The sequence below is a fragment of the Pseudochaenichthys georgianus genome, chromosome 17, assembly GCF_902827115.2.
Source record: "Pseudochaenichthys georgianus chromosome 17, fPseGeo1.2, whole genome shotgun sequence".
Taxonomy (NCBI): domain Eukaryota; kingdom Metazoa; phylum Chordata; class Actinopteri; order Perciformes; family Channichthyidae; genus Pseudochaenichthys; species Pseudochaenichthys georgianus.
The window spans coordinates 13,861,358-13,881,403 of record NC_047519.1 but is presented as its reverse complement, the minus strand read 5'-3'; the positions used below and the strand labels follow the sequence as shown (position 1 = coordinate 13,881,403).

Genomic DNA, 20,046 nt, shown 5'->3' with positions numbered 1-20,046 from the left:
TTTTGGGACATTCCACAGTTAGGAACACAACAAATTGAATTTTCAGGTTTAGATTTTTTTGTTTTTGCTGTGTAATCTTTTAGCAAATTTAGACTTCCACTCTATTCTACATCCAAAACGGACAAAACTAAATGGTATTCCGCTGTCGAATGACCCTTGGATGAAAGCTATGAATGAAAATGGCATGAAATAAATGAAACAAATCTAATGTCATGACTGTTGATGACAAAACACAGACAAGTATGCATATATAGACGAATAGTGTCCATGAATGCATACTCCACTATATATACATATTTAAATATGAATATATATCAAATAGAGTGAGTTTTATAAAGAATTTATATCTATCTTCGCCAAATTTCCTTACCCAATTTGCATCCAATTCATCCAATAAGTTAATTAAAAATAGTTTAGGACTAATAAGGTCCCAATGTTCTGAATTTCTTTATAAAAGTCTATTTACACATGTGTTTGTCCAATATATCTAAAGAAGATACTCAAAATGTTTTCTCAGGACAAGAGAAGGCTTTGGCTCCAGAAAAAATGGAAAAACATTAAATACAGAAAATAAGTAAGGTGGTCGTTGCAATGATCAACAATATTTTCTTCTAAACAGGCAAAACCCCATAGTTTTGGTCCAAAAAAAAGTTTAGACATAAGCTCAACCACTGCATTTCTAAATGAACTGAAAATGTTTAAGATACGTTTTATAGGTTTATTTTCTCTTCAAGTACATCTTCTGTAGATAAACCTTAAGAATAAATGGCGCAACATTTGTTTTTGATATTAAAGCCAAGGTCCTGAAGTAACCGATTTGAAGAACTGTTTTTTTTGGAAGTTTTGTAAACTCGACGATGGCTTTTGATATCAAAACAGAAAGCACTTACGAGTGAAGAAACACAGAAGCATTTGTGAGGCAGATGCAAGTCTCCAATCCCGGAGCTCATACTCACCTGGGACCTGCTAACTACAACTTACCCTAACAATAGAGCGGTCTGTGGCAATCTGTATAACAGCAGGTGAAATCAGAGGAAGTCAAGGGGCTGCAAGCCTTGGGCACTACACGCCACCTCCATTTTACCCAACAGCACTTTTAAATCTTTCTTTATTTCCAAAATTGTACAATGTAACTACTAAGTGTGTGATTCATCTATATGTTTTCTGAGTTTGACCAAGGTCGTAAGACAGTTGTTGGGGGAAGCACAAATTCAAATGATGCCATCTGTATGTATGGATTGTCAAGTGCTTTCCCGTAAATAATGACACTCACCACATTGTAAATCCCACAAAATAGAAGAAGCAACATTCATTGGAGACACTTCAACCTCAATTCTCAAAATGTTTACCTTTCTTTCATGTAGTGTAACGAAAACAAGCAGAAAAAGTTCCTTACATCCACGATGAGAAAGTCGAGCCAGCACCAGTAGTTGGTGAAATACTTCTTGAAGCCGTATGCGATCCATTTGAGGAACATCTCCAGCACAAAGATGTAGGAGAAGACCTTGTCGGCGTACTCCAGCACCACCTTCACGACTTTTCTCTTCTCAATGTAAATGTCTTCAAATGCCTGTGAGAGAAAGTCATTTAGTTTCATCCATTATTAGAGTGAAATCAGTTTTTAGATGCCATTATTTTACACTACGGTTTTTAAACCACTGAGAGAAAACATGCTGCTGGAAGTCACTGTGGGAAGGTTTATATTAAACTGCAGCCGTTAAGCTTTAATGCTATGGGGGCAATCTTCGGCCACCAGCTATCGGTCTGACAAAGATTAAGCCTCTGGGAACATCGGTCACACAGTAACAAGATCTAACATGTGGCCAGTGCATATACGGCTGTGACCTCCTCTTCTCTTTCCAGGATATGGTTTACAGTCCCATTGGCAAATTGGGAAAGGTATACTGTTTCCGGGATTACATAATCAGAATATAAAAACAAGTTAACTTTATTCTCTTACAGTTACAAAAAAAATAAAAAATGTAATAAGATTACTGTTACATTTATAAAAAACAGGGATTACTAGCAGGATTACAATATTACCAAAAACAAAAAAACTAGTATTTATTAGCATTGCATTTGATATTGGGGCAATCCAAAAGTAAGGGAAAGAAATCAGATTGCATTACTTTTATGTTTTGACCCAGATTAGGTTGCTGATAATATTTCAGGTATCTAGTAATTGTAGTGGAATACAATTCTGAAGTCACCCTTCTAACTTTGAAGACATAAATATATCAATGAACAAACGATAACAAAAATCAACCAGGAGTCTTTTAATTTGACGCCATTAAAAAATGCTTTAAATGTATTTCAAAGTGTTGTAATGATTGAGGAATACATGACTATGACGTACAAGAGCCCCACTGCTGAGCAGGATCATGAAGATGATGAAGGTCTCAAACCAGCTGTGTTCCACAATCTGGTAGCAGGTCTTCCTCAGCCTCCACCAGGCCTGACCCAGCCCGCGGCTCGTATCCACCTCACAGCAGTGACAGTGCCTGATGCAGACTGAGCAGGAGGAAAAACAAATCAGTACAGGTGAAACCACATGAAGAAATAACGCTATTCAAATAACTTGCAAAAGCTTAAGTATTTCGATCTCTCTGTCTGTACACACAAACTGAAAGATTGACAAAAAGTTGACTTTGACTTGACTTTGACTGTACTTTATGCGCATCGTTTTACACTATAAATTCTCACATTGTGGGAAGCACTCCTCCGGCTCCATGTTCTCCTCAGCCAGCTCTGATATGTTGTCCATCTCTTCTTCAGGCTTCCTCAGATCCACTGTACTGCCCTCCGATAGGCTGACCAGCTCCTGAGAAGAGAACAGTCTTATTATTACCAATATCTCACTTTTATTCTTATTAAACAGTGTATAAAACAGTGCTGAGTTGTAATACAAACGTATACAGGCTTGGGGTAAACAGATTAACAGGTTGACGTAATCAGGATACTAATTAAAAGGTAACTCCATTCCCTTGCAGTAACATAAAAAATACACTACTTTTACATTTAAAAAAATTGGGGATTATTCGATTATTTAGGGATTATTATTCACGTTCAAGGTGTGGGAACGCAAGCCAATAGAAGCACAAGTGTTACATAGTGATGTCATTATGTTAGGGATTTAAACAAAGGAGTCCAATAGAGGTATTTCAGGCCAGGAGGGGAGCGTGTGGGAGAGAAACTCCCTACGAGCAGAACTCTGGGATTGTAGCCTCTGCAGACCATTTACAGTACATGCACAAACAAAAATAACACACTACAGGAAAGAAAAAACCCCAAAGCATAAAAGGGCGCTTTTAAACCCTGCTGTGACATAATTAGTTGGGATTTGGCCACATGCTTATACATTTCAAACCGAACAGAGCAGCGTAGCTTTATCCTGCTCTGTATTCAGTGTGGCTTCATCCCATCAAAGATCACTACTGCCTTCCCTTTCAATCTCTTCCGAGCCATTTTGATGAGATTTCCGTGCGCAACATATTTAACGTGATTTATAGGATAGAGGTGCAGCTTCAATCCTATAAACATGGTACGAAGTCTAATCCAGCATTAAAGAGCATCCGCAGGACCTGGAGACCAGATTACTAGCATTACCAATGTTCTCCAGAACAGAGCCGTGAGAATAGGGATTTTAGGTCAAATGCTGCCACGTGTAAGCAGCTGTGATACATTCAAACACAACGTGATTGCTTATTGTTCTTCAAAGGGATCTACTTTTTGATATGTCATTATTCATAACTAACTTCTCAATAGTCACAATCTTGCATTTTTCAGTGCGTATTCAAAGCAATACACATGTAGGCTGAGCAGCTGCTGATGCCCAGTTAAGCTGATGGAGGCCTGGTTTTTTTTTCATTTCCATTTTCTCTGATGCCTAATTCTAGTGTGATGTGGAGCAGAGCATGGCAGGGAAATAGGAAGAGAGGGCGCCAGACTGCAGCCCTGGCTCTGCTCAGTTGTGTCACTTTAATCTGCGGCGTCTGGCTCCACATCTGGCCCGCTGCTGTGTGCCTGCCAGAAAGGACAGGAACGACAAACCCTCCACCTCAACAAACTCCCGGACACTCACAGATAGAAGAATCCAGAAGAAAACAGGACGGGTGGATGATTCAAGATTTCAAGATTCAAGGCTTTTATTGTCATTCGTACATAACTACAGTGTAGTTATGTCAATGAAAAGCTTAGGGCCAAGGCTCTTCCAACAGTGCAACACAATAAAACAGATAAAATATTGGACTATATTTACATAGTGCATAGCGAGTCTTTGATAGCACTCAAAGCGCTTTACAATACAAGGCAGCCCATTCACACACATTCATACAGAGGCTGCTCTACAAGGAAACACCTACACAGGGGAAACTTCAATTGTGACTGTTGGTCATCGGAAGCAATTTGGGGTTTTTTATCTAACCCAAGCACAATGCAACTTGTTGGCTGCATTTCCATCAACCATCCAATCGGTGAATAACTGCTGAGTCTGAAGTGTGATCAATCTACAACTCGGCTTTCTGAGGAGACTTCTGATTTCACCTTGTTTGGTTGCAGATTAACATGCTATGTGTCAAGAAAGCCTACACATCACAGCCTCTTTTGCAGAAAACCCCCACCTCTCCCTCCCCCTTACCCTAGCAGCGATAAGTCCGAATTGGTGTGTGTTGTTTCACTAAAACGTATAATCAAAGCAAGCAATGAGCTGAATTAATGAATCCTTTAAAATACATTTCTAGGACATAAAGGGAATATGCAACACAGAGGTTAAATTAACTTGGATTCTTCTTGCTTAAACATACAGTACTTCTTGATATTTATGTGAAATGTTTTACATTTTCATCAGGCTTTACCCATAGCAGTGATGTAACACCATTAGCACCATAGGTTTCTTAGCTGATCAGTATTTGATCCTTTCTCTTACAAGAACTATTTTGCTTGAAAATACCATCCAAAGAACACTACAACGGTAAATATGGAGAGTTTCTGTCCGTTGCAAAGAAATATGTGGATGTGAAAAACTCACTGCTTTGCTGTTTTCATCCTCTGAAGACTCAGAAATCTCCTCCTCCTCAAGAAACTCCACGTCGGACTCTCCGGGTGCGATGGGAACGATGACAGTCAAGTTGGGGTTTGTCATGTAGCTGTCCTCCCCCGGCGCGATGTACTTCTCTCCATAGCGTCCAAAAATTCCACCATTGCTCTCCACGTGATTCCCGACCAGCTTGGAGATTTCGTTGGCCTTCTGCTCTCTCCGCTTCGAGCTGCGTCTGCAGAGGTCGAAGATGCACGATGTGAGCCAGGAGAAACCGGATTCGATGCGGGCGATGGCGATCTGGATGTTGTTCAAATCACCGTCTTCGTCTGGAGCAGAGAGGTTGTCTGAGCTGAAGGAGCTGAGCAACAGGGCCAGGAAAAGGTTCAACACCTGTTGACGGACAAATGTAGCGTTACATTATATTGGATGTAGAGAAATATCAGAATATTATCACAATTGTATAACCATTTTGCCTGCTAATGCTGTATTTACATTAGGATTATCTATGGGCCTAGAGTCAGTCACTGGTTTTGTTGCTAGAGGCTTGTTGTCGGGGTACACCTTACTTTCTCCTTATCCCTCTCTGTACCCCTGTACTCTCGTGTTCCAAATAACCCAGCTTCCCCCGAAATGTTTTGTGTCTTTATACCCCTGGATCTAAGGACAGATGGTGTCGTATTCTTATTCTGTACAAACTGTACAGTCCCCTGAGACAAATATGAAATGTGTGATATTGGGCTATATAAATTAACTTTGATTGATTTACATTTATCTTTTTTTTTAGATGATATGTCACCAATGGCAAATCCTTTTCATTGTGAATTCAGTAGGATATTCTATCTTGATATGCTAAGGCACACATGGCTCGAGCTGACACTGAACTCTCAGAGTCTTCAAGCATCCAACTCCCAAGTAATCTTTCAACTAGCTTAGAGAGCAGTAGCATCAATCACATCTATGCAGCAGTGTGTGTGTGTGCGTGCGTGCGTGCGTGTGTGTGTGTGTGTGTGTGTCCAACTATGGGTAAATAGCCCCGCTGCCTTGTGGGTAAGCCTATTTAGGCAAAGGCTAAGGGAACACACCCTGACAGAAAAGCAATGCGCTGGCGGTGCGCTATAGGCGGGCCTTAAAAAAACCAAGGACCCGGCAGCCTCCTGCAGCCAGGATGGGGGACTGGTCGTCATGAGTTACCCATGCCACCGGGTTTATCTCATCGTGGTGAAGATAGTGCTACTGGGAAGTGCGCACCCCCGATGGCACTTAAAAACTTCCTTGTGCAGGTATCCACCTCTGACCATGGTGAAGTACCTGGACCTTACAGCGTGTTGAACACGCCTACAGTTGCCGTTGCTACTGCCACCACATACACTTGTCCTACCTGCAATAGGATTTGTGGGTCCAGGATAGGGCTATTCAGCCACCAAATAACTCACCGATAGAAGTGAACGTCATCATCGGATTCGATGGACAACCATAAGCAAGCATAAGCATGTGTCTGCACAGTTGCTAAGGATCATCTTTAGCCACTGAGCTAGTCAGAGATGAGAGCCTTCTCTCCCCTAAGCATCCTGGATAATCCCTTGGATAAACAGCTTTCCCAAGATTCATGTGTAGTGGAGGTTCCTGTCCATTAAACTCTATAAGACCTGTACTGTTGTGATCTGTGCTTTGCACCAGTAAGATATCCGGTTCACTAAAGGTCCCTGTATCATGACAACAAAAGCTGCTCTTTAAGTCTCCATTTTCTGTCAGTGCCGCTGAAAGGAAAAGCCCAGTCTGCTCTGATTGGCTTGTGAAAAATAGCATGTTACAAGGTTGCCAATGTTGGTATAGTCCTAGGTGGATTTTTGTTGTTTTGGGGGGGAATCTGACTAAAAGTGTTTAATTATCTGGCCCCTTTACGGAGTCAGAAGTTGTAAGCTGTTTTAAAGATGATGTTGTAGAGCTGGAGGTAGAGAAGACAGGAGATTTTGCAATTGTCCATTTGCTAAACCTCACACGCCTTAGTTACTGTTGCCACTTCCAAGTCATTGCATTCTGGCACATATCGATAGGTAGATTTAACACCTGGCATTCTTAGTAATTTCCAAAACCATAAGTGAATTAAAACAGACTCTTCACTTCTAGCCTATGACCATGGAAAAGTCACTAGCTGATTTATCAGCTGTAACTTGTCAGTGTACGCTCATGCTCATGGTTTAAATCCATGTGAGTGGTTTTAAAACTACATTTTGAATGTTTTTTGGTCTTAAAAATTAAAATAGATAGATAAAATGTCAGGAACTGATGATCCACGCAGAAGACATGAAAATGAAGCAGTTAGTCATAGAAATATACTTTTGAATAATTGTTTAGATTGTCCATATATATATATATATACACTGAACAAAAATATAAACGCAACACTTTTGTTTTTGCTCCCATTTTTCATGAGATGAACTATCATGAGATGATAGTGAGCACTTCTCCTTTGCCGAGATAATCCATCCCACCTCACAGGTGTGGCATATCAAGATGCTGATTAGACAGCATGATTATTGCACAGGTGTGCCTTAGGCTGGCCACAATAAAAGGCCACTCTGAAACGTGCAGTTTTGCTTTATTGGGGGTCCGAAAACCAGTCAGTATCTAGTGTGAGGGCAGGGCCGCCCCTCCCTACAGGCCAATCACGCAGGCTGCATGGGGCCCCACCTTAAGCAGGGGGCCCCGCCCTGAGGGCCTCAGCTGCTGTGCGCAGTTCTTCGCTCAGTTCTCCGCGCACCCCCGCGAGAGTGAGAGGTGAGAAGGGGAGCACTTCTGTAACCCGACACCGTTGCAATGAATTGACATCTGACCAATCACGGCTTTGATACGGCAACTAGTGCAGGTGAAGAGATGTCGGTGAAAAGACAGTTTCAGTCCGGCACAAGCAAGAGGGGAAAAAAACAAAACATGAAGAAACTAGAGCATCACCCGAAGGTGGGTTATTGTATGAGTCAAATGTACAACTTGCGAATGTTGTATAAGTCAAATTGCCAATTGCCATATTAAAACATCAGCTGCAATTCACGACATGAAGAAGGCAGTCTCTGCATAGCATATAGGCTAATGGAGATGCAGTTATTTCCATATTCTTTATTTAACATTCATTCAAGTATGTGATGCCTTTTATCTGCTAATGTACAGGAGGAAGAGAGATACACTGTCTGTCTATTGGCTTACATAACAGTAAAGTTTACAGCTTAAAAACATGGAGCATTTTTCCCCTTTTATTCATTTTTATGTCAATTTGCACATTTCATGGTGATGCTCAGCCTCTCCCCTTAACTCCTAACAGTCATCATCATGTCAACCACAACACAGAGAAATACTGATAGAAATGTGTGTGTAGTTGTTGATACATTGCTGACAGAGGGAACTATGAATACAGATTTAAGAAATATCAGTTTTTGAGCATGTCTTAAGCATGTTTTGTCTTGACTATATTACAACTAAATTATAATAAAATAATATAGTATTTATATTATTGAATTGATTATGATTATTACTATTATTATTATTATTATTATTATTATTAGTAGAAGTAGTTTATTTGCATTCATTATATTTTAATCTTTTTGAGGCTAGTATTTGGCAGGAAATGCAGACGTACATGCACATTTACCATTTACCTCACTGTATACAAAAGTAACTGTGTTGATACTAATAATAAACAGGAATTATATTTGCAGAGTAGCCTACTTTGTTTCCAAAAAAATGTGTTTCACTCCTGTCGGTCTGGGGGGGGGGGGGGGGGCCTCATCTCACAATGTTGCTTGGGGCCCCAAGTTGGCCAGGGGCGGCCCTGTGTGAGGGGTAGGGGTAGGGTTAGGGTAATGTTGTGAATCGAGTGGCCCATGGTGGTGGTGGGGTTATGGTATGGGCAGGCGTATGTTATGGACGACGAACACAGGCCACTCGATTCACAACATTACCCTAACCCTACCCCTCACACCAGATACTGACTGGTTTTCCGACCCTCCCCAGACCCCCCCAATGAGTATAGGCGTAGCCCTCTAAGTTCTGGGCCCCACTGGCTCCACGAATAGCTGAAGAAAAGTTGTTTGTGTGGGAGCAGATTGTCGGGCCTCCTTCCTATTTATACCGGAAGTGAGTCCGAAGGTGGGGCCCATCTCGCAGGTGGGCGTGGACTACAAGTGTTTTCAGTGCTGCGCGGGTGCTCAGGGGATTACCCAATAGCCATAGCCTTAGAGGGCTACGCCTATACTCATAGAAGCTGGAGTTACAGTAGGTAACTCCAGTTTTCCCTCCTGTGTGATTACCTGATTATGTTCACCTGGTGTCTTTGTGTTTTCCCTCCCCTCCCCAGCTGTGTCTTGTCATCTTGATTGGCCATGTGTGTATTTTAGTGGGAATGCTGATACAGCATTCCAACTATCTGTTATGCTACGCACAAAATTCTTTATTATTCCGTCGGGTTATTTTGTGCCACTTCTCCTCCCACATTGAACATCGTAGAAACTCCATTCAAACATCAAAACGTTCAGCTCGGTCGGGAATCAATGGCTATTACTTTTATCATTCATAACTTTCATAATTCCAGAGATACATCCCATAATACACCCCCATTTTTAACATGGAAGTCAAAGGAGAACTCTTCAGACTTCAACAATCTTCATGCAACTTCAACTGCTAACTGCTCCTTCTTCAACTGCTAACTGCTCCTTCATACTTTCACTCAGAAACCTCATTCCAACTTTAAAATGTCACACATCTTTCTGACATTATTCATGTAACACAACTTTTAAATCTGAGGCCTTCTTCAGATTTTAGAGTGCGTGATGTCACAGCTAGAGTGGAGGACAGATTTAATTTTGCCTTCATATTTTCTTTTAAACCTGCCATAATTCCCAAACCCTACATTCCCGAGACATAATTGTTCATGACAAACGTAGGAAAACATCTCGTAGCTTGAAAGATAAAAAAAAATTAAGCAAAAATAATTAAACAAAATGCCTCGAGTGCATGAAGTGACAAAAACTTTCAACATGTCTCCATTAAACTCCATTGTACGTTGAGCCTTACCTTTTCCCACAGCAGCCGCACACCTTTAGTTAATCTGCCAAAAAGGCCACATTATTAACCCAAGAGTACACAAAAAGTACACTTCAGATGCTCAAGTTCCTTGACATGCTTCACGCTTTGAAATGTCACCGATATCTCTTACGGTTCTTCAACAAAACGTTCACATGTAACAGGTTTATCTCTCATTCAGAACAATAAAAGTGCGAAAATGCTTTCCTCTCACTAATCACCATGGAAACCTTTGATCTCTGGACACGTTGTTAGCTCAAATATAAACACCTGTGTCATGGAACACGATGATGTCATAACTCCAATTGACATAATTAGAGCAGCAGACTAATGACGTGGTCACTGGAGTTTAACAGACTGTCTCAGCCTATTATTTTCCATCTGATGGAGACTTCATACTGACTTCAACATGTTCCACATATTTTAGACATTATTGGTGAACTTTGCTTTTAGTTCTAAAGTTTTCAGTTCAAATATTCTACTGCTTTTTCATGCATTTAGACTTTTATTTTCTTGTTCTTATTTAGTGGGAATGCTGATACAGTTACATCAGTCAAATACAGTCAAATGTCGTTGCCATGGCAACACAATGCTCGCCATGAAAAACGGTTCAGTGAAAATGCTCCAAACAGCCCAAAACTTCACAGGTTTGGTAACGATGCAGCCATCAACATATCTAAGCGTATTACGGGGTGTCATCAAATACAGATCATTCGCCTTCAAGTTAGTTAAAAAGTTTGCAGTTCAAATATATTCTGCTGCTTTTCCAAGCCTTTATACTTTCCTTTCTTCTCTTATCACACATTCAAGCCCCCAGTGTTCATGTATCATTTCAATCTAAATTCTTCACTTTCTTCTTACACATTACATTTAAGCATAGCAGTTCAGCGTCAGCTTTTCAGCATAAAGCATTCCCACTAGAAATTTCTTCAGGAATTGCATTCTCTAGTTAAGTTCTGTTTTTCTGTTGGGGTTTTGCGGGTTCTTTTTGTGATCAGAGGGAGATCGAGTTCTGTCTGTTTTTGCATTGATCCGGTTTTTTTCAGTTTTACATTTCTCTGTCTGCACTTGGGTCCACCCTGCACTGCTCAACCCTAACATTCTGTATGAAGATATTAAATAGCTCTTGTTGTGCAGTTTATCAGTGAATGTTTCCATGGAACTGTTTGTAAACAGCGTGTTTCATGACGGACAGACCCAGCGTTGAGTCCGGTGAGGTAGTGAAGCAGGTGAAGTCAGGTGCGATGCAGACTCGCTGTTGGAGGGCTTGATAACCCACTCCCCCTCCACACTCGTTGGTTTGGTGGAACAGCACTTAATGTGGCGGACCCTCTGCGCGAACGTGTAGGGGGCGGTTCGGAATTGGGCCGAAGTGTTGGCTGTTTGTAGTTGGATTTAGACAACAGTAGCTATAGCATATCATGCTAATGCAGATGCTAGTTCTGCAAGGAGCTACATGTAGGGTTGCCAACTTCCAGAAATGGAGAAACGGGACACATGTATGTGTCCCCCGCGTGCGTGCGTGCGAAGATTTTCGGGTTTCTGGCGGATTTAGTTACTTTTTTTGTTACTTTATTTCGGTTTTAGGGTTAGGGTCAGGTTAGGGTTATGTTATTTAATTCTTTTTGGGGAGCCAGCCCCTAGGGTTCGAAAATGTTTTTGGGGGTCAAACCCCCCAAAACCCTCAAAATGCATAGAAAACTATGCATACCTAACACAATACAAACACAATGGTCTTACACCTGCATTAGGCTACTACATCACATTGTACATCAGCATGTTCAAATCGGATAGGTGGGCACTAGGGACATCTGGGCACCTCGATGTACAATTGACTATTTTGTCCAAAATGTTAAAAAAATATTTTGCCAATATATTTTGAATTTTTTTTTGAAAAATGGTATTAAGTAATACAAAGTATACATGATGTGAACGGCTGCTGAGGCGGGCAAAGCCGGCGAGTCGGGCGGGAGGACGTTAGTGTCCACGACAGTGGCCACGGGTAACGTAATGTCCCCATGATCTGAACTGTTATTACCTGCAGTAGATAATAGCTGGTTGTTTTAACCATTTTCTGATGGCCATCATTGACTATATTCTTATTCTTATTGTTATTATTACTACAATTATTATTATTGTTATTATATATGTAATATTTTTCACTTTATATATATATATATATATATATATTTTTACTTTTTTTTTTTCACTTTTGGTTTTTCAAATGAGGGTGCATAACGACTCAACTGGTAGAACCGGGCCTGACACACACACACACACACACACACACACACACACACACACACACACACACACACACACACACACACACACACACACACACACACACACTGGATTGCGCGCAAGCAGAACAAATATTTGTTATGTTTCGGAGGAGCCGAGGAGGGGAGCCGAGGAGAGAGGAGGGGAAGCAGCAGGCGGTTAGAGAAATGAGAACTCCTCTCCTCTGAGTGGTCATTTTAAAGAGACGTCCAATAATGATGACAGGAGGCAGCAGCCCTCTGTCTGATGGACAGATGTGTTCATGACGACTTATATATTTACTTTGATTCATTCACCGTGAGGTATAATGAGACAATAACAGGCTACAGATGCGGACACACACACACACACACACACACACACACACACACACACACACACACACACACACACACACACACACACACACACACACACACACACACACACACACACACACACACACACACACACACACACACACACACACACACACACACACACACGTATATATTTATTTAAATATATACAATTTCAGAATCAAACAGAGCACTCATAATAACGTAACATTATCAGAGACTGGATATATCCCCCCCTCTCTGGTCGCTACAATTAGAAAAATAAATTACGGGCCAAACGTTTTATTTACAAGTATTAAAAGTAAGCAGAGGACACCAAACCAACTGAGACCTGTCTGTCCGCTGTATCCACACACTGTACAACACCAGGCCTGGTTCTACGGGGGTGCATAAGGGTGCATTGCACCCTCAGTTGAGTCGTTATGCACCCTCATTTGAAAAATTAAAAGTGAAACTTTTTTTTTTTATTAAAAGTGGAAAAAAAAAAGAAATTAAAAGTGAAAGATATTACATATATAATAATAATAGTAATAATAATAATAAGAAGAATATAGTAATATAGTAATAAATTGTAATTGTGGTTAAATAACATTGTCTGCTGCATTTATTTGGTCAATTTAAACGATAGCCTAAGTAACGTTATTATGTCAGGTGTGCGTGACCTGTGCCAACACAGTGTCACTCCCTGAACGTCCAGGAGCGACGCTTGGTCAGGGTCCTATGGCGTGAAAATGTGACGTGCCGAGTCTCCTCTGAGCGTTCATCATCTGCAAGGTGCTTACATGGCAGTCAATGCTGGACATCAGAAAATGGTTAAAACAACCAGCCCTTATCGCCAGCAGTAACACTGCATCTATTGCAGGTAATAACAGTTCAGATCATGGGGACATTACGTTTCCTGCGGCCACTGTCGTGGACACTAACGTCCTCCCGCCCGACTCGCCGGCTTTGCCCGCCTCGCCCACGGAGGCGGAGGAGCCGTCTTCGTTGCCCCAAACACCGCCACCCCTCGGCGGCCCACAAGTGCCAGAGGACCTCGCAAAACAGAGCCTGCCCAGGTATATTTAAAAAAGTACCCAACTCGCCTGTACAGTGGGGTAAGGCGCTCATTTTGCAGCTCATGGTTTCAAAACAGAGATTGGCTGGAATATTCCTGTAAAAAAGATGCCATCTTCTGCTATGCATGTAGACATTTCGGTCTTAAAAGGGGAGTGATTTGTAAAATATCCATAAAGAAAAAGTAAATCTGTTTATAGTTCTGTTTCATATAGGTGTTGAGATGTATCCAATCCATAGATCTCTTCATGTTGCTCTCAAAGTGCACCAGATTGATGCTTTGAACTTCAATATTTAAAAAAAAAATCTTCCCGGGAGAACATGCCCCCGGACCCCCCTATGGAGGACACCCCTAGAGGGTGTTAAGCCCACTCCCCACTTATAAAAATATCACTTTACCACTGCACCCTCTCTAATCTCAGATGCACCCTGAGTCATTTTGTTCTGGAACCGGGCCTGTACAACACACACACCTACACACTGTACCACACGCACCTACAGCTCCCTAAAGCATATAATCAGGCTACAGCCGTTGTGTATTTTATTATGTGAAGCACTAAATGGTTTTAGAAAAATATTGACTTTTTCTTTGTAGATATCTACTAAACTAAAGCAAATAAAGAGAGTAGGCCTGTTATACTGAGTCATATATATTATACACACTGCTCTGCTTTCTGCACGGACCTCACCGCTGTTCTCTCTGGAAACATCGCCACGCGATGAGAGCAGTTTCTAAAATAATATCCAGGGGATGCATGCAGAGCTGTCATTGGCTGAGATAACTCCGGCCGTGCATCACGCCTCTTTGAAACATCTCTGTTCCCGGAAATGCATCCGCGAAGGAGCCGTGGAGGACCCATCAGTGTATCCTCGGTTAGAGCTCCTCCAGAGAGCTTCCTCGATGCTCGATGCTCGGTCCTCGACGTGCATTTAGAGAAATGAGATGTCCTTCGACATGGCGCGCTAAAATTCATTTCCGGGTCACTACCGGAGGACCGAGGAGTCGAGGAGGGGGATTTGATAAAATGAGAAAGGGCCCGGGACACGCCCCTTTTGGCTCAAATACGGGGCGTCCTAATACGGGACGGTTGGCAACAGCCACATGTGTGGTTTCTTTATACAAACATAGTTGAAGCAAATGTTGGCTCTATGGGAGTATAACATTGGCTCAGAGATAGGTTAGCATTAGCAACAAGAATTAGTGCTTGAACAGTGCATTTCAAAATAAAAGCTGCAGTTGCTGGTGTGGCATGTGCCCAACTATAAACATATCCTTGCTATGGCACAGGATGAAAGCAGCTGTGTTCAAGCAGAGCTGTTAGATTAACTGCTTTTTACAGGAACAGCTGCATGAATGATATAAACATAGCGTTTCATCCTGTGTGAATCTCAATACCTGCTGCAAAAGGCTTGAAACCAAAACACTCTGTGGAATTGGCTGATGCTTTGTACAGTACTTAGGTCACAATTTCTGCCATAAGGCTTAGTTCATTAGCAGTGGATAAAACATACAGCCCTGTTGGACATGAGGCAGCAATAAATCCGCAGAGAATGCATCTGTTGGGGCTACGGTTTGCACGACAACATGTGCAGAGAAAACACATCTTACTCAGGAGGGAAAACAGATGGATTAAATGTCGTCCAGACATGATCTGTTTTGCGGACCGCTAATGCTAATCTGCAAGAAGGTTAGCATGATAATGTGACACAACCACTCTCTCAGAGCACATGGTCAAGAGCACTGAAGAAAAAAGTGCACAAACCACCGTGTCTGAACCCCTATGGTCTGAACACATTTCTGAGTTTGCAAAAATATATCATGATGTGGCAGCACCAATAACGGTATACTGGATGTTCCATTCACATAATAAGGAACCACCCACCCTCATCTGTGCAACATAAGTAATCCCTGATTACGCTCATGACATCATCATTTGGATTACAGTTGGTTGTATAAACATTCAATTGAATTTGTCTCCAAGCAGATTCCCTGTTATCATATACCGTTAACGGATGGATATATATTGTGGTGTTTCGATTATTGTCAACATTTCAAATAAAAACCAAAACCAAATGTTTGTCTGTCGATCTATATTTTCTGAAACCCCCAGCCTGTTTTAGGCTCTTATCCCCAATGTGAATTGTGAAACCAAATGTGTGCGGGAGAGAAACTCCCTCTGGAGGGAACTTTGGGATTGTATCCTTTGCAGACCATTTACATGCACTAAAACCTATATAACACACTAAAGGAAAGGGGAAACCCCAAAAAGGAGGGCCTCTTTAATACTCACCACAAGGTTGCCTATGACCATGACCAACATGAACACCAGGAGACAGAGGGGCTGCCCGGCCACTTCCATACAATCCCACATGGTCTCGATCCATTCGCCGCACAGCACCCGGAACACGATCAGGAAGGAGTGGAAGAAGTCTTTCATGTGCCAGCGAGGCAGCTGACAGTCGATGGAGATCTTACACACACAGTCCTGGTAGTTCTTGCCAAACAGTTGCATGCCCACCACGGCGAATATGAAGACGATGATGGCCAACACCAGCGTCAGGTTTCCCAGGGCGCCCACCGAGTTGCCGATGATCTTGATGAGAGTGTTGAGAGTGGGCCAGGATTTCGCCAGCTTGAAGACTCGTAACTGAGGTAGAGAACAAAAAGAAGACAACCAATTTGATTTTTTTTTAAGTGTGTTAAAGTTCTATTAAATGTACAAGGGTGAGAATACAAGACTTCTGTTACCAGTCTGAAAGATCGCAGGACAGACAGCCCCTCTACATTGGAAAGACCCAACTCCATCAGACTGAGGCAAACAATGACGCCGTCAAAAATATTCCAGCCTTGTTGGAAGTAGTAGTAGGGGTCCATGGCAATCAGCTTCAGCACCATCTCAGCTGTAAAGATCCCTGTGAAAACCTGTAGCAGATACAGGGGGACAAAAAAGTGGAATGATACATAATCCATTTAAATGATCAAATGGATTATGTTAAATAGGAAAGATACTTTTAATTTATATTGGGCATTTTATGCAACTAAATCAAACATATTACAATTCATTCAAGTCTTTAATTTTGAAATATTGACAAAACGGCACATTTACAGTTACAGTGTAGGCTGAAGCATTTCCTTATTTCAACTACCTTTTTACATTAATTATTCTGTAATATTCTCTTTAAATACACTGAAAATTAAAGAAAGACATCTATTTAAATAATTATACAATTATTATTATAACAAATCTATTTTGTACAGCACTGTTTTGTTGACTCTTGATCAACCTTGTTTCCAGCATCAGGCAGTCGTTGTCAGTGAAAAAGCTCTGACAAAGCCACTGTATCCTACATGAGTAGCAGCCAACATGATCAAATAAGCAGCTTTAAGTTTATTTGAGTTGAGGTTTAAATATCTGAGGCTTAGAGGTTTAAGTTAAAGTGTACCAGCTGTAGAAACAAATATAAGTAAAGTTGAAGAGAAGAATATTTTTCATATTCCTTCAGTTTGTTTTATTTTGATACATCCTGCTAAATAATGGTCAAAAGACAAAGAAAACATGGGCAAAAACTTGGTTAACGTAATTAATATTAATTAATATTATTTATTTAGTTTTAAGAAGATTTTCAAACTTGACGACACTAGCAGAGTCTTTAATGTACCAGTAGGATGATATGGCAAAAATACACACCATGGAATCAGTCCCACCTCCAGCTAAAAATACTTCCTCTTACCGGCGATTATCACATATAGTCTAAAGCAGAACCTTTGATAAAGGATCAACACGGCCCTACTGACCTTAAGTGCAGCAACACTGGCTATTAAAAACAACAGAGTATGATATATGATCATTATCTTAACGAAGAATTTGCTCTTCACTTTCTTTCTAGTGAAGCTTTCTGTTCACTCAACTGTTGACCCAACAGCACTTAGGATAAAGTGTGTCAAATTCTGGAAACCTGCCCACCCCTATCATTAAAAGCCCCTTACCAGATTGCCAATGGAAAGCATGGTGTTGAACTCATCAGTCATTGGGTAGTGCTCCAGAGCCATGAAGAGGGTGTTCAGCACAATGCAAATGGTGATACCCAGATCCAGGAAAGGGTCCATCACCATGTACTTCACCCACTCCTTCAGCGTCAGCCACCAGGGGCAGCAGTCCCATATCAGGTACTTCTTGGCGAACGTGTACCAGCAGGGATGGCACTTTTGCCTCGACACCTCCAGCTCTGCAAAGAGGTCAACTATTTATATGCTGGCTCTTCTTTTCTGTTCAAACACTAGTGGACAAAACCTGAAACCCTATCATGTGTGACAAAACGTTTTATGATCTACAATCTGCAAAAGGTATATGGGCTTTAACAATGTGAGAGGTACAAGATCATTATTTAAAGGAATATTTTTGATATTTCAGTTTAGCTGAGGGCTAAAGGAGAAGCTTGATACCAATCTTGTGTTGTAGTGTAAATATGATGCTGCAGCCGATTAGCTTAGCATAAAGACTTAAAACCGAGGCAAGTGTGGCTTTGTCCAAAATTAATTAAATCCACCTGCAACCTGAAGTTGACTAATTAAAACAGTAAATCTTGTTTGTTAATCTGTGCAAAAAAAGCACTGTGATAAATGTACACATTTATGATAGGTAATGGTGCAACAAAACTTCAGGAAGTTAAGACACGCAGCGAAGATAATACAGTACACGCTACGGGATGGTTTAAGAACAACATGTCATTTTCTCACCACTGTATTTGGATTGTTTTTGGCATGGATAAAACCACCAGATTTAAAATATTAATGATTTGGCGTTAGAAGTGCATTTTGTAGCCTTTAGATTGCGCCAGTTTTGCTGTTTCCCTCTGTTTTGATTCTTTGTGCTAAGCTAAGCTAATAAACGGCTGGTCAGAGCTTTAAATGAATCATATAGGCATAGGTATAAACCTTCTAATTTATTATCTTTTTCTTGTTCTCAAGCAAAAAAAAGGTTTTCCGAAGTAGCTCAAACTACTACTACTACTACTACTACTACTACTACTACTAAAGCTAAATAACTTACCACCCATGGCATCGCTGAAGAAGCTAACAGAGCTCAAGACTCTTTTCCTCTGCGCTGGACGAGGCTCAGTGATCGTCGGGGAAGGCTGAAGGAGAAGGTTAGGAACTGTGTCTTCCATACTGCCAGGCTTCTGGTGGGCAGGAAAACACCAAAACATGAAATACAACCAATCTTCTTCCATCAGCTGTTAAAACATTTTCACTTTTGCAAGATTATCTATTCTAACCGGGCCTCTACCACTCACCAATTCCTCCCTGAATCTCTCCATGCTGTAAGAGGGCATGGACATGGGAGAATGTAGACCCAGAGTGGTGACTCCGTTCTGATCTAAGGTGATATTGAGCCTGCCGTTGATGTTGTAGTTGGGGGTGAAGACTTGGGAGCTGTGGCTCCGCACACTGCCGGTCCTTCTTTTCCAGGGCGTTGCTATTGAATTTGCTCGACTTCTGAAGGTGTCCCCGTGAGTGCTGAACTCGTCGTCCCCGAAGTCCGCCTCCGAGTTGTTGCGCGGCCGGAACGCGCTGAAGACGCTGGCTTGGCTTCCTCTTCTGGTGCTGAGGGGGTGAGAAGAGAGTGTGGCCAGTAGCGGGTGGACCGGAAGAGGAGACAGAGAAGGCTGCAGAAACACAGAGGACACATTAGCTCTATTACTTTCCGTAAGAACACCAAAGAGTGGAAGACCGGTTTAGATTATGATTGTTGGTGATGTACCATGGGCTCATCAGCAGGGTCAAACTTTTCTTCAGCAGCTTCCTCCTCTGTTTCCTCTGACAATGCCCTGTGCGATCTTCTTCTTCTGCTGCTGTTTCGACGTATGCTGCCCATCTTCAGACAGATTGGAGACAGCTCTGGGGACAACACTGAGTCTGTATCCTGTGCTTGTTGTTGTTTTCTTGCCAACTTCACACAGAAAGGAATTATGTTACAAAAGATACATTTCTGTTCGTCCTCAAATGAAAGAACACTTTTCAATATTGTTGCCGACTGTTGGCGTTGCACTTACTCTTTGCTCTTTGCGCAGATGCTCCATCGCCAGCTGAAACTCCCTCTCCTTCTGCCAGGCCTCAGCGATTGTTGCCTGATTCTGCTCCTCATAGGCCATGGCCACTACAGCCAGGATGAGGTTGACAAGGTAGAAAGAGCCCAGGAAGATAACCAGCACGAAGAAAACCATGTAGGTCTTTCCTGCTGAACGCAGCGTCTGAGG

At 41.7% G+C, this 20,046-nt stretch overlaps 1 protein-coding gene across 1 annotated transcript in view; it reads right to left on the bottom strand.

Moving 5' to 3' along the window:
* The window catches only part of LOC117462223 (sodium channel protein type 2 subunit alpha-like), a 52,904-nt gene that overhangs the window by 14,561 nt on the left and 18,297 nt on the right, over positions 1 to 20,046 (bottom strand). The window contains exons 10-20 of the mRNA XM_071206205.1: positions 19,843 to 20,040; positions 19,551 to 19,739; positions 19,084 to 19,455; positions 18,840 to 18,969; positions 17,777 to 18,015; positions 16,538 to 16,711; positions 16,080 to 16,436; positions 5,027 to 5,428; positions 2,704 to 2,821; positions 2,357 to 2,511; positions 1,397 to 1,570 (exon numbers count right to left, since the gene is read on the bottom strand). Of these exons, the coding sequence (XP_071062306.1) occupies positions 1,397 to 1,570; positions 2,357 to 2,511; positions 2,704 to 2,821; positions 5,027 to 5,428; positions 16,080 to 16,436; positions 16,538 to 16,711; positions 17,777 to 18,015; positions 18,840 to 18,969; positions 19,084 to 19,455; positions 19,551 to 19,739; positions 19,843 to 20,040 (2,508 nt within the window). The remainder of the gene's footprint in view (positions 1 to 1,396; positions 1,571 to 2,356; positions 2,512 to 2,703; positions 2,822 to 5,026; positions 5,429 to 16,079; positions 16,437 to 16,537; positions 16,712 to 17,776; positions 18,016 to 18,839; positions 18,970 to 19,083; positions 19,456 to 19,550; positions 19,740 to 19,842; positions 20,041 to 20,046) is intronic.